This window comes from Pimephales promelas, chromosome 10, assembly GCF_988280905.1.
Source record: "Pimephales promelas chromosome 10, fPimPro1.hap1.1, whole genome shotgun sequence".
In the NCBI taxonomy this organism is placed as follows: Eukaryota; Metazoa; Chordata; class Actinopteri; order Cypriniformes; family Leuciscidae; genus Pimephales; species Pimephales promelas.
In genome coordinates, this window is record NC_142778.1 from 493565 (window position 1) to 506708 (window position 13144).

At 39.0% G+C, this 13144-nt stretch overlaps 1 protein-coding gene across 1 annotated transcript; it reads right to left on the reverse strand.

The window, feature by feature from the left end:
• Window positions 1–2811: 2811 nt before the first annotated feature.
• Window positions 2812–12014, reverse strand: chrna3 (cholinergic receptor, nicotinic, alpha 3). Its single transcript, XM_039647427.2, has 7 exons — window positions 11937–12014; window positions 11122–11267; window positions 10316–10360; window positions 7841–7950; window positions 6364–7121; window positions 5729–6000; window positions 2812–3862 (listed from the first exon to the last, which is right to left on the reverse strand). Exons 1-7 carry the CDS (start codon window positions 11995–11997, stop codon window positions 3734–3736), a joined length of 1521 nt encoding a protein of 506 aa, XP_039503361.2. The 5' UTR covers window positions 11998–12014; the 3' UTR covers window positions 2812–3733.
• Window positions 12015–13144: the final 1130 nt, after the last annotated feature.

Sequence of the window (13144 nt, forward strand, 5' to 3'; positions counted from 1 at the left end):
TTTGCAACAGTTTTGCCCAAAGCCATATTGTGCACCAGCGTTCAAAGATCTCTGCATGAAATTATAATTCGCCTGCAAGCAGTTCTTGGTAGATTACTTACAAATTGTAGTCCATTACATGATAAAAATCTACATTACACATTTTAGGTAATATAACTACAGTGATGTGAATAAGTTTGGACACCCATGGTAAAGTTGCCTAAAAAGAAATAAAAAAAACCTCTTTTGGAAATTTATCTTAATGCCTTAATTAAAAAAAAAAAATGAGGAAAATCCAACCTTTAAGGACACCAATGTTCTTTGTGAATGAATAATGTATCATGAATAAATAAATGTTCTTCCTTAAAATACGGGGTCATAAGTCAGAACACCCCTGTGTCAAACTCCCATATAGGGACAGATTTATGTTTTTAAAGGCCATTTATTTCATGGATCACTGATAAAGTTCCCTCAGCCTTTGGGATTAAATCCCCACATCATCACACACACTTCACCACACTTAGACTCGGCATGGACTTTCAAGGCGGTTCACACCAGCTATTAGGCTAACTGAAATAAACCCATGGGCCATGGCATAAAGATCAATTTTCAAAAGATGATTATTTATTCCTTTTTTTAGGCAACTTTAGCATGGGTGTCCAAACTTATTCACATCCCTGAATATAGACTACTTTTAGATTACTTTTGACCTAACTTGTTTCTAATTTGAATAATATCTTAATAATATCTATGCTTTTTGTCTAACCAGACGGTGCTAATTTTCTTCAATTTTTTTTTTCTGAAGGCCTATAGGACTCTATATTAAACAAAAATACTGCATTAATAATTAAAAAAAATAATAATATATATATAGAAATATATATATATATATATATTTCCATTGAAAAAATAGACCATAAATATTGCATAAATATTAATAAATTGAATCAAATTATCTCAAAATACTAAATTAAAAAGAATAAATATTATAGAACAAAAATAAATTGCATTGGTTTTACTGGGATGGAAGATGTTTCATTTTTAGGCCTCCGGTCACTTCTGACCGGGAAGGCTCAGGACGTGATTCATAAAGGAAGACCATCAGAGGGTTAAGAATAGTCATCAAGCCAACATCCATGTTTGTTTCTGCTTGAAGTTGCAGTCCTCTAATGTTGATCTACTACAGCGTGCATTTACTACTTTTCACTGAACAATAGTGTAGTAAAATCTTTTGAAGGTTGCGTCCCCTCGTTGTTAACTATTGATTAGTTCAGCTCATTAATAAAGTTATATGATCTCATGAAGGAGTGTTGTGTAATCTATAGCGTGTTGTGTAACGTTACCCGGACCGGTTCCAGCCGGAGGGCAGAGCTGCGAGTTTGATTATCAAATGCTTTGTCAAGTCAGCAGAATTCTCATAAGTTCATAAAGTGAATAGCATGAACTTCAGGATCCTGTTCTTTCAGACATAAGGATTTCCAATAAAACTCCTTGACTAAAGGACCCTGTAAACTAGTATGTGTTTTGTGGCATTACTGCACAGTTCAACCAAAGAATGTTTCTTAGTAAGAATCAAGCAATACATTTGGCTAAATATGAATTACAGAATTAACTACATTTGTGTTTGAACAAAATGTGCAGGCCATTATAGTTCCTCCATATCACGGTTTATGACTGTTTAGTTTCAATGAATGAATTTGCACATTTGCTTAACATCTGGAACGGTTACACACAGCAGTTGTTGTATTTGTGGCCCTTCAGTGTTATTGTGTTCATGCTCGCACAGATTCAAGATTATTGCATAAGGTGTTGTACTTTAATGCCTAATTCAAAGTACATCTGATGTGTCCGAGAGGAACTAATGCCGTTTACGTCACACGCATCATGTCGGTTATTGGTCAAATCTTGTCAACATGCCAGTATAAGTACACTAAAATGAGCAACTGAAGGGAGAGAGAAACTTGTTTTGTCGGTGTGCAAATGTTCACATCTGATATTAATTCATCTTCATCTTGCAGAATATTTGCGTGTGTTGAGAAGGCCTGAAGGTGATCATAACCCTTTTTGCTTACACACACAAAATTCTTACTTGTCACACGATTTCTGAAATCTGACACTCAAAAACACACACCACATCTGCAAAACCAGACAATAATCCTCTGCCTTCGACTCGGTTTTCAATTTCATCAAAGTCTGTTTGCAAACCACAACACACACGTCTCTATGAAACACAACAATCTAACAGGAAGTCTCTTGATTTCCTGTTTAAAAAGCCTCACACACACACCAATCAGTGCTTTAGAATGGGCCTATAAAAGGTCAAAGGTTGAGTTATAGGATTTTTGGACTGTGTAATTCTGTATTCACAACCACAAATGCTTGCAACGCAAGACAAATATTTGCTTGTGAGGCATTTTCCATTCTGTGTGCAATTGTTGGATTTGTGTGTACAGTTTTGAGAAAAAAGAGGCAACATTTTTTTAAATGTGTGTAAGCAGATGATAACAAACCTGTAAACTGAGAAACCCTTGAATGTACACATGATGTCATTTAATCCTATTATTAATAGGTTGCTATAAATTTGTGAATATGTTCTTTATATTGTCTGGATGTCAGTGTGAGCGATTCCGCCTTAATGCCACTTGAGGAAGATCTGATTTATTGTGTGATGAAAGCCGTGAACTCTCAGAGACAGGTGTATGACACTAATTTACAGTGCGTTAGATAGATGTGATCGATGTGAATACAGCCGAAGGCAGACGTGAGTGTGAAACGCATAACTCTCACGAGAACAAAGATCAATCATTTCTTCCTTGACAGAAGATGTTCACAGTTCTCAGTGTTTCCTTTATTTGCAGGGTTGCTTGAAAGGTTGGAAATGTGCATCAAAGTTTTACATTAAGAATATATTGACATGTACAGCGAACAGACAATTATTACATGTCGGGAAAACAACATCGGATTGCATTGATAGTTTTAGAAACCCATTACTGACTGGTTCCCTGGACTTGCTCAAAGTCACCACCAGGTGGCGCTGGAAGCAAATGTGAACATAAAGAGACTGGATTTTTTATAAGTCTGTAAAAAAAAAGTCTAACAGGTTTTTTTATTAGATATTTTTTATATAATGTAACAAATTATTATAATGTAATACATAAATAAAAAATGCTGTGTGATGTTATTTTTCCCTGGAAGACAAAAGCAGAGTTGCACAGACTACCTTTTAGCCATTTTGGTATGGAAACCTATTACCACAATAATAAAATACTACTTTTTATCTGGCAATTCTGACTTCAAAAACAAAACACAATTCTGAGAAAGCAATCAGAGAAAAAAATGAGTCAGAATTGTCAGATAAAAAGTCTATATATTGGAAATAAGATTGTGTATTCTGGAGCTAATATGAACTATGGAAAAGACCTGTGTGAGAATTCTTCAAAATACTACATTTCTGGAACCAGAAAAGAAAATATGACGCCGTGTGTTATGAACAATAATGAACATGTGTGTGTTATGAACAACTCGAGAGCAAATAAATGTCCACTTTTGGGTAAGACTTTTAACCGCGTTTAAGGTAACGAGTGCAGAGAAACCTTCCTAAAGTCCGATGATGATCCATTTAACCCTTCGAGGTCCAGCGACTGTCTTGGCATTCAGCTCTAAACGACGCATGATAGAAATATGTAAAAAATGCATTGTTAGGGTTGCTAAAACTTGATTCTGACTATCAAAATGTTGAGATCGAAAGTGTGCGTCACATGTCCTCGGCCAACAGCAGCGGCTGGAGAAAGAGCCCGGCCGTCCCCAGAATACACACCAGCACAAACACCCACAGGAAGATCCGGTCAATCACCATGGCAACGTACTTCCAGTCGTCCTGGACCTGCGGAGTCGAGAGCCGGAGAGCAAGACATCAGCAAAGCTCGTCTGATGGAGTCTTTACACTTGTATTAATTGCATGCGTCCTGCTTCAGCTTCACGTGTCTTTCTGCGCTCAAAACTGCACTGTAAAGGTAAACATCACTTTGATATTGTTAGTAATATTTCAAATGGACAGAAGCAACTGAGGTTTACTTGATTATCCATCATCATTTCTAATAAAAATCATGAGTATTTCAAATATGATCATCGCTTTTGAGGAATTAGTTCATCTCTCAATCATTGTATGATTTAAAACTACAGAGCTTTGATCATAAAACTAAGCATTAAATATCATCTTACTTGCAAATATAATTTTTTTGCGAAAGCAAATGTATTATAACAGGCCCATATATAAATACAGTAGTCAACGTTTGAAGTGGATCAAAACGTTTCATCAAAGTTATACATGAATTTTGAACAATACCTGTTCTTGTCTGAGGACAACTTTGATGCACTTTTGTTGATCCACTTCAATTGTTGACTGTAAATACTGTAATTCCTAATAAAGCGGGTCTTGGCTTGATGACCATAGGAAACGGCCAAACGAGTTGAGAACCACCGGTATAAAGCTATTCAATTCAATTCAATGTAAACTCTGTGTTCCCATGTGTTATTAACCCCTAGGTTCATTTTGCGCCGGAATTGTCCTTTGATGAAATATAATGTCATTATACACTCACCAAAAGGATTATTAGGATCACCTGTTCAATTTCTCATTAATCCAATTATTTAATCAACCAATCACATGGCAGTGTCTTCAATGCATTTAGGGGTGTGGTCCTGGTCAAGACAATCTCCTGAACTCCAAACTGAATGCCAGAATGGGAAAGAAAGATGATTTAAGCAATGGTTGTTGGTGTCTTGAGTATTTCACAATCTGCTCAGTTACTGGGATTTTCACCCACAACCATTTCTAGGGTTTACAAAGAATGGAGTGAGAAGGGAAAAACATCCAGTATGGGTCAGTCCTGTGGGAGAAAATGCCTTGCTGATGCGAGAGGTCAGAGGAGAATGGTCCGACTGATTCAAGCCGATAGAAGAGCAACTTTGACTGAAATAACCACTCGTTACAACCGAGGTATGCAGCAAAGCACAACACACACAACCTTGAACAGCAGAAGACCCCACCGGGTACCACTCATCTCCACTACAAATAGGAAAAAGAGGCGACAATTTGCAAGAGCTCACCAAAACTGGACAGTTGAAGACTGGAGAAATGTTGCCTGGTCTGATGAGTCTCGACATTCAGATGGTTGAGTCAGAGTTACATAAACAGAATGAGAACATGGATCCATCATGCCTTGTTCCCACTGTGCAGGCTGGTGGTGGTGGTGTAATGGTGTGGGGATGTTTTCTTGGCACACTTTTGGCCGCTTAGTGCCAATTGGGCATGGTTTAAATGCCACAGCCTACCTGAGCATTGTTTCTGACCATGTCCATCCCTTTATGGCCACCATGTCCCCATCCTCTGATGGCTACTTCCAGCAGGATAATGCACCATGACACAAAGCTCGACTCATTTCAGATTGGTTTCTTGAACATGTCAATGAGTTGACTGTACTAAAATGGCCGCCACAGTCACCAGATCTCAACCCAATAGAGCATCTTTGGGATGTGGAGGAACGGGAGCTTCATCCCACAAATCTCCATCAACTGCAAGATGCTATCCTATCAATAGGGGCCAACATTTCTAAAGAATGCTTTCAGCACCTTGTTGAATCAATGCCACGGAGAATTAAGGCGAAAGGGGGTCAAACACAGTATTAGTCTGGTGTTCCTAATAATCCTTTAGGTGAGTGTATAATGACGCCTCGCTCGGCTCTCTCACCTCCTCGGCCTCGTTCTTAAGCCTCATGGTCTCTGCGATGTACTTGACGCTCTCGATGGCCTCTCGGACCCGCGGCGAGAGAGCGGCCGCGCACAGAAGCCCATCTGAGGACTGGGAGCTGGAGCTGGGACTCGCTCCTCCGTCGTCTCCCGCGCCGCTGATGCCGTGAGGGTTCCAGCAACAGGAGCCTGGGCACTCTCCCCGCAGGAGCCCGGCGGCGGCCAGGCTGTGGAGCTCGGTCGAGCACAGGAGCGGGCCAGGAGCGATGGGGCCTGGGCACAGAACACCCTTCACTGCGTCAGAGTATCAAACGTTACATCCAGACATAAACACCATGTCCAATCATCAATCTGTCGTCCCTGAACATACAATATGCAATGCAAGAAAAAGTCATTATTTATGATTCACCGGTCAAATTTGTAACTGAGACAAGATGACTAAAAAAACTGATTTCTAGAATATATTCATCATTAATATATCACCCTGCATGTTAATATCTATATATTGACAGCACGATCATATCACTGTAATATTCACCGCCACGCAAGCCACATATTAAAAGTTGGCGATGAGTAACACTGCTTTATTATATTTTAAATAAGGCCGCAAGTACACTTAGCACACATGTTTCTCACCAGGGGAAGCTGGAGCATGAAGAGCACACGGTCTCCCGGGTCGCTCCGGGTCGGTCCCAGGCCTCGTCATGAACATGACCCGCGGGAGCAAGCCGAGGAAGACCCGCCTCACCCAACCCGGCATGGTGTGCGTCTTCGGCGTGCGGTAGTGCACGTTCAGCACGAACACCGTGATCACGATGGAGAGCGTGACGAAGATCATGGTGAACAGCAGGTACTCCCCGATCAGAGGGATGACGAGAGACGTGGACGGGATGGTTTCGGTGATCACCAGCAGGAACACCGTGAGCGAGAGGAGGACGGAGATGCACAGCGTGATCTTCTCGCCGCAGTCCGAGGGCAGGTAGAACACCAGGACCGTGAGGAAGGAGATCAGCAAACAGGGGATGATCATGTTGATGGTGTAGAACAGAGGCAGCCGGCGGATGTAGAGCGAGTACGTGATGTCCGTGTAGATCTCCTCACAGCAGTTGTACTTGATGTCGTGTTTGTACCCGGGCGCGTCGATGATCGTCCACTCGCCGCTCTCCCAGAACTCGTTGAGGTTGATGGTGGAGCCGATGAGCACCAGGTCGATCTTGGCCTTGTCGTAGGTCCACGAGCCGAACTTCATGGTGCAGTTCTGGTAGTCGAACGGGAAGTACGTGACGTCGATCTTGCAGGAGCTCTTGAAGATGGCCGGCGGGATCCAGGTCACGTCTCCGTTGTAGCGCAGAAGAGCTTTCGTTTTATCGTCCACCTGGAAATCTCCCACAGCACTGCGGTTTCGGGAACAGAGGCAGATCGTGAGGACGAGGGCCGGCACATGCAAAACTCAAACCACTTGTGTCGCGGATCGTTCAACCAAAATGAAAGTTACTGTTTTCAGAGTTTTAGTGTCAGGACTACAGTAAACTGCTATATATAATGTTGAATATAATGTATAATAATACATATCTGTGGGTCTTGATTATGCCACATGTCTGATATTTCCAGTCTGACATTAATGTAAATATATCTAGTCAGTGACAGAGATCAAGCATATTCATCAACAATAATTCTGTATTTTCAGCTTCAGAATCATGAATATTGTTATTCTGGTGTCTCTATTGTCCTGTGCTTTGGGTCCAAGCCTGTTCAGCGTTCTCATCCTAGGGCGTCATATAGTGACACTATTGAAATTTCGTCTAAATCCAACGCACATGGCACACTTTAGCGTCAATATAACACACACAGAGCTTTGTTCGGTTATGGTAGGTTTAGGTCTGGGGTAGTGTTAGTGTTAGACCACTAGGAGGCGCCTTCTGTCCCATATATATCTGCATCTCATCTTGACGCTGAAGGGTGCCATGTGCGTTGAATGTAGACGAAATGTCAAAAGTTTCAGTATATGACGCCTTGGGATGAGAACGGGCTCGATTCGGGACACGAGGGTCTTGATGAAGGACTGACACCCGTAATCACGAAACGAGGAGCGGAACGGATCCGGCACACTTACTTGTTGTACAACACAATGTCCGGCTTCCAGATCTTCTTGGAGGGAACACGGATGAACTCGACCCCTCCGAAGTCCTTGGGATTCCACCTCAGCTTATAATCATTCCAGATCTACGGAGATCCATATTTCAATTAAATCCTAATCTGATTATGACAAATTATCTATCTTTGGAAAGGTCTATTCCAAATCGATATTCTACCCCTGTTTTGTGTTACAAATTATGTAGGAAGAGTAATTGATGAATTTATGACAAGAGTGCACCTCAAAAAATCTCCATCATAACAGGAGGTCTGACCTTTGTCACAAAAAGTCGATGCACCCACTTTTAATCATTGAAACTTCTGTTTTTATGCTAAAGTTCATAATAAAACATATAATCTAGTATTTTTCAATAAAAAATTAAGGTATAATATTGGCTCTAAAAATTATAATATCCTCTAAAATATAATATTATATTTTTTATCGCCTTTTTATTATTTCCCATATTTTAGTAGTTATCATAAAATAGGTATCATTTGAAAGCTTATAAACTCAGAATTGATCCTGTGAAAACCGTTTTATAATTGAACATTGTGTTACCATAGAAACGTTACTTATTTTATTTCATCATTTATGATCAAAACTTTTTCTAATCTTGACAAAACACAATGTCAGAAAGGTCTGTGTCTCAAGATTACAAATTTTGTGACAGAATTGATATTAGGACAGAAATTTCTTAATTTGTTAAGGCAGAATGTATAAAACTAAATTCAATAGAATCTATGGCACCCGGTGGCTATTTTTGGTAGTACGCCTAAACACAATCTCATGGGATGGGAACTTCAATTTTTGTGATATCAACTTTAAATTTGGAACATAACTTGGTTAGATTTGATTTTATATTAATTTTAGAGTAAAAATATTTTGTAAAACATATATTTCATATAAAATAAAAAAATATAGTACACTATATTTGATTTACATTAAATTTAAACTTCATATATCTGCTGAGTGTAAACATTTAGAAAACTTTTGAACATTAGAGGAACATTGTATTTGCATCAGGCTAGTGTATAATGCTGACTTACATTTAGTATTCCACGGTCACAGCAAACTCACAGACTAAATAAATCAAATATGTTCAGGAAGCAAGTTAACAAGTTGAAATAGCGTAAAATTACTATTTAAAAACCTATATACAAGTTATTTTTAAGTACATTTTATATTTTAAAGCATGCATTTTAAATCCCTCCCTCAATATATGCTGAGTAATATAGTTGAGCTCAGTTTGTGAAGGCCTGCTGGATTCTGGCACGATCGTTAGACATTAAGATATTAAGTGTGTTTGAAAGACATGGCTATAAGCCATCCTCTCGTTTATTATTCTCCAGATCGTCTCAGAGCAACAGCAAAGCCTGTGTCTGCAGAAAGGACACAGTAATAAAAGACAAAGAAAGGGTAGACCCATCCCGCTTGTCATTTTTAATATGTCTGACACTGTTAATAGATGCACCGTTTTATTTCTATTGTCTAGGTCAGTCGCTAAAATATTTTGTAAGACTTGCCACCCAGGAGAATGAATTATGTATTAAATGAGATTATGCTGAAACGGTAATGAGCTGCACGATTATCTCCAGTAGATCACGATGCTTCATTCGATAGTCCTCTATAAACAAATGATGATATGCACTTTCTTTATTTCCGGCAATCTTCTTGTTTAACTTTAAACTTCATTTAATTAAAAACAATAGACAATTAGACATCAGGGAATTAACATGACAGATCACAATCCTCTCATCCTCGTTTACTTCTTCATCTGCGCTGTCAGTTATTAATCTGAATTATTATAAAGAAACGTATAAAGCGGTAATAATGAATTTGGACAAACAACAACAACAATTTTTTGATATCTCAACATCATACTAAAATAAAAAAATATTTTCTTTAAACATATTCAGTGTAAATGTATTAAATTTCAGTTTTAAACCAAGCCACAGAACACAGTTATCGTCCGCAAATAAGCTAGAACTTTAGGTTAATCATTATTAGGTGATCATAATCATAGTTTTCTCCAGCTTTCTTAGTCAACATCACCGCTCACTTCTTAAAGTGACAGCAGCCTCTTTTTCCTATTTATTCAATTAACATCATTTGGACTTTTAAAAACAGATCTCCGGTTTTTACTTTTAATACATGGTTTGTAAATCGAAAAACATTGTATTGCTGATCTGAAATGCATTATCAATCTGAATCTGAATTATCAATAAAGTGGACATACTTTTGAGCACCATTCACAAAGGTTTTACCTATTATTATGTAATAAAAGGTCTGTTCATGATTCATATTTAACTGGTAAATCAGTTTTACAGGTGAAGCTCACTTCTTTACTCCTGTACCGATCAATTTAAACAGTGACCGCAAAGATATAGCGAATACAAGTGTGTTGAGTGATCAAAATGAATCAGTTGGACGTGCATGAATAATGTATGAGCTTACATGTCGCAGCCAGAGATTGGTCTCCATAATCTGGTTCACCTCGTCCTGTGGAGAGAGGAGCAGAGTCTCAGAGAGAGATTTGATGTGCAAGCAGAAACCCAGCAGAGGCTGTGATTGGACAACTGGACTAAACCAGCGGACCAATCGCATCGCTGCATCTCAAATGTTGGTTTGGTGGTTATGCCATATTCTAATATTGTGAACAAGTTAAATTCGATTGAAACACAGCTAAGGAAACCATTTTGATTTGTTGAAACTTAATTTGTTACCTATTAAAACTGTCAACGTGTGCATGATACACTGTCATCTATTACAATAGGAGCCTGAAAATGTTTTTTTCATCCAATCGAATGTCAAATATAACATCAGTCCAGTAATGTTGCTGCGATATTACACTTTTTTATAGTGGTTTGTCCTTCAAACCCAAAATGCATGAAATTAACTCCCTAAAAACTTTAAAGCATATCGAGCAGACATGACTGCATTCACAGAAGTAGTGAAAATGGCTCTCACTCCATTCTACATCACAGAAACCAGAAATCAAAATGAATTAAACCATGAAACAGCAAAGGAGAAAAGGCTGGATGGAAACTGTACTGAAAGCAGTGAGGTGTATGGGTCACACTGGGTTAGATGAGGAGATTTAGCTAAATCACGAGCTCGCTCACACTGACTGACTGATTCATGCATGCCTGAGGTCAGAGGTCAAGGCTTCTGGAGTGAAAAGCCCTTGCTCTTTGAACTCATCACGACTGATGGAAGCTGATGCAGACGAGGAGGAGGAGGAGGAGGAGGCAAACACTCACCACTTTCACTAGCTGTGACATGGACACCTCAAACTGGACCACGACCGGGTCGGACACGTTCTCCACGGGTCTGATGTACTGGTTATAACTGGAGAAGATGATGGAGAACAGCCTGTGCTCAGCATCAGAGCCGGAAACCCCCGCATCTGCACACACACACACACACACACACACACACACCACTACATTACATTACCTGCAGGATCTGAGGATCTGAACACACACTCATCAACTTACATTCATGTAGATCAGACTTACACACGAGGAACGCAGCAAAGCGCTTGATATTGTGTAATAACACAGTTGCAAACATTGTAGAAAGCGTCTTAAATCCTTTATCTTGAATATTATAATCCTGATTACAAGTAATCAAACGTTAAAACTTCTAAAACAGGCGTAAATGCATGCATAAATATATATATTTTTAATTTTACAAATGTAAAGAAATAAAAAAAAACTTGCAGTTTTAGAATCTTTATTGTGCCTAAAAGAAAAATAAAATGTTTAATTGTGATATTTTACCCCACACAGTGTGAAAGCATTGGGGAATGTTGCCACAAAAAAGAAAACGAGTATTTCGAAAAACTCTTTTTTTAACTAGTAATTTTCGGGAATAAATAGTTATAATCCAAACTACACGAAACACACACTTTGGGCATTACGCTCAATAAATAAACCGACTCGTTAATTGGGTCAGCCTGTCATTATCTGTCTTATTTGCAAACTAACATTGAGTCACTCACAGACAGCACACACACACTATATTCCAATAAACAGCAACAAGTATCCGAGAACATTAGTTGTGTTTTACTCACCTGACAGAAGAGAAAACAGAAAAGAGCAAGTGTGGAAAATTACGATCTCTCTGGCTTTCATCGTACAGTCCGGAGAATATGCTGATAACAGTCAGGAGCGCGCAGCGTGAGCGCGCAGAGAGAGCGAGAGCGAGCATGCAGTCACTCACTCTCCAGGATGGACACGAGCTCTTTCTTTGGGTTTAATGTCAGGTTTGATCAGAAAGGTAAAGATACTTGATTATATGCACCAGTAGCGATTATATTCGTCGAAACGACGATGCGCGTTTTTAAAACTAGGCTACACAAGTTGACATACCACCTTTAAAACGCAACGCATCAGACTGTGATCAGAAAGTAGCCTAAAGGAGGATTGTGTACAGTTTTACCATGAAGAGCACATTTAATATTGTTCGAGAACGGTTTTTATTTGTTTTTATTGTTTTATTTTTATTTTTTACCTCAGAGTAAGTCTATATTGTCAAAAAACTTGGAAATGAAAATGGCGCTAATCCACCAGAAGATGATCCTGCAAAGCAGTGTAGTTTAACACATATAGGCTAAAACTAACCTCTGGCTGTCTGTCACAACTTTATTAAAACTTTATTACTGGGTATTTTTCTAAGCATTTGCTTTCTGTCTCAGTATTATGAGATAAACTCAGTTGTCCTAATGTTCTCCATCCTTGTGTTTCAGATCCGCGGGAAATATAACAATGTCCAACATTTACAGCCAAATCTGTGGTGATCTGCCTCTGGATAAGGAGATGTGGTGTTCTGATGCATTAGATGACACTCAAACACAGTGTGTGAAGGAGAGATCTGCCTTGGCCAGCAGGTGGCGCTATACACGCTGATGATGCAGGACTGGTCCCTTCAGGACAGCTCTCGAATACTGAAGATGAGTACACCATCCTTCCGTTACAACTAAAGCACACACACATATATATACGATTTTAGTTTTATTTAAATAAGACTTTCCCACAATGGACATGGACAATCTTGCTTTTCTCTAAAGAACACTTATCAGATGCGACTCTTTCTGTGAATGTTATCCACAGGTTTCTTTAAAGATTATAACGGATTGGACAATTTACCTTCCACAAATAAATCTGACAAAACACACAAGTCTTATCAATAACAGCATGCATTATGGACACAACAAAAATCAGTGCACATCCTTCACATCACAATACATAAAGAATAACTCGGTCCATAGGACAAAATGTG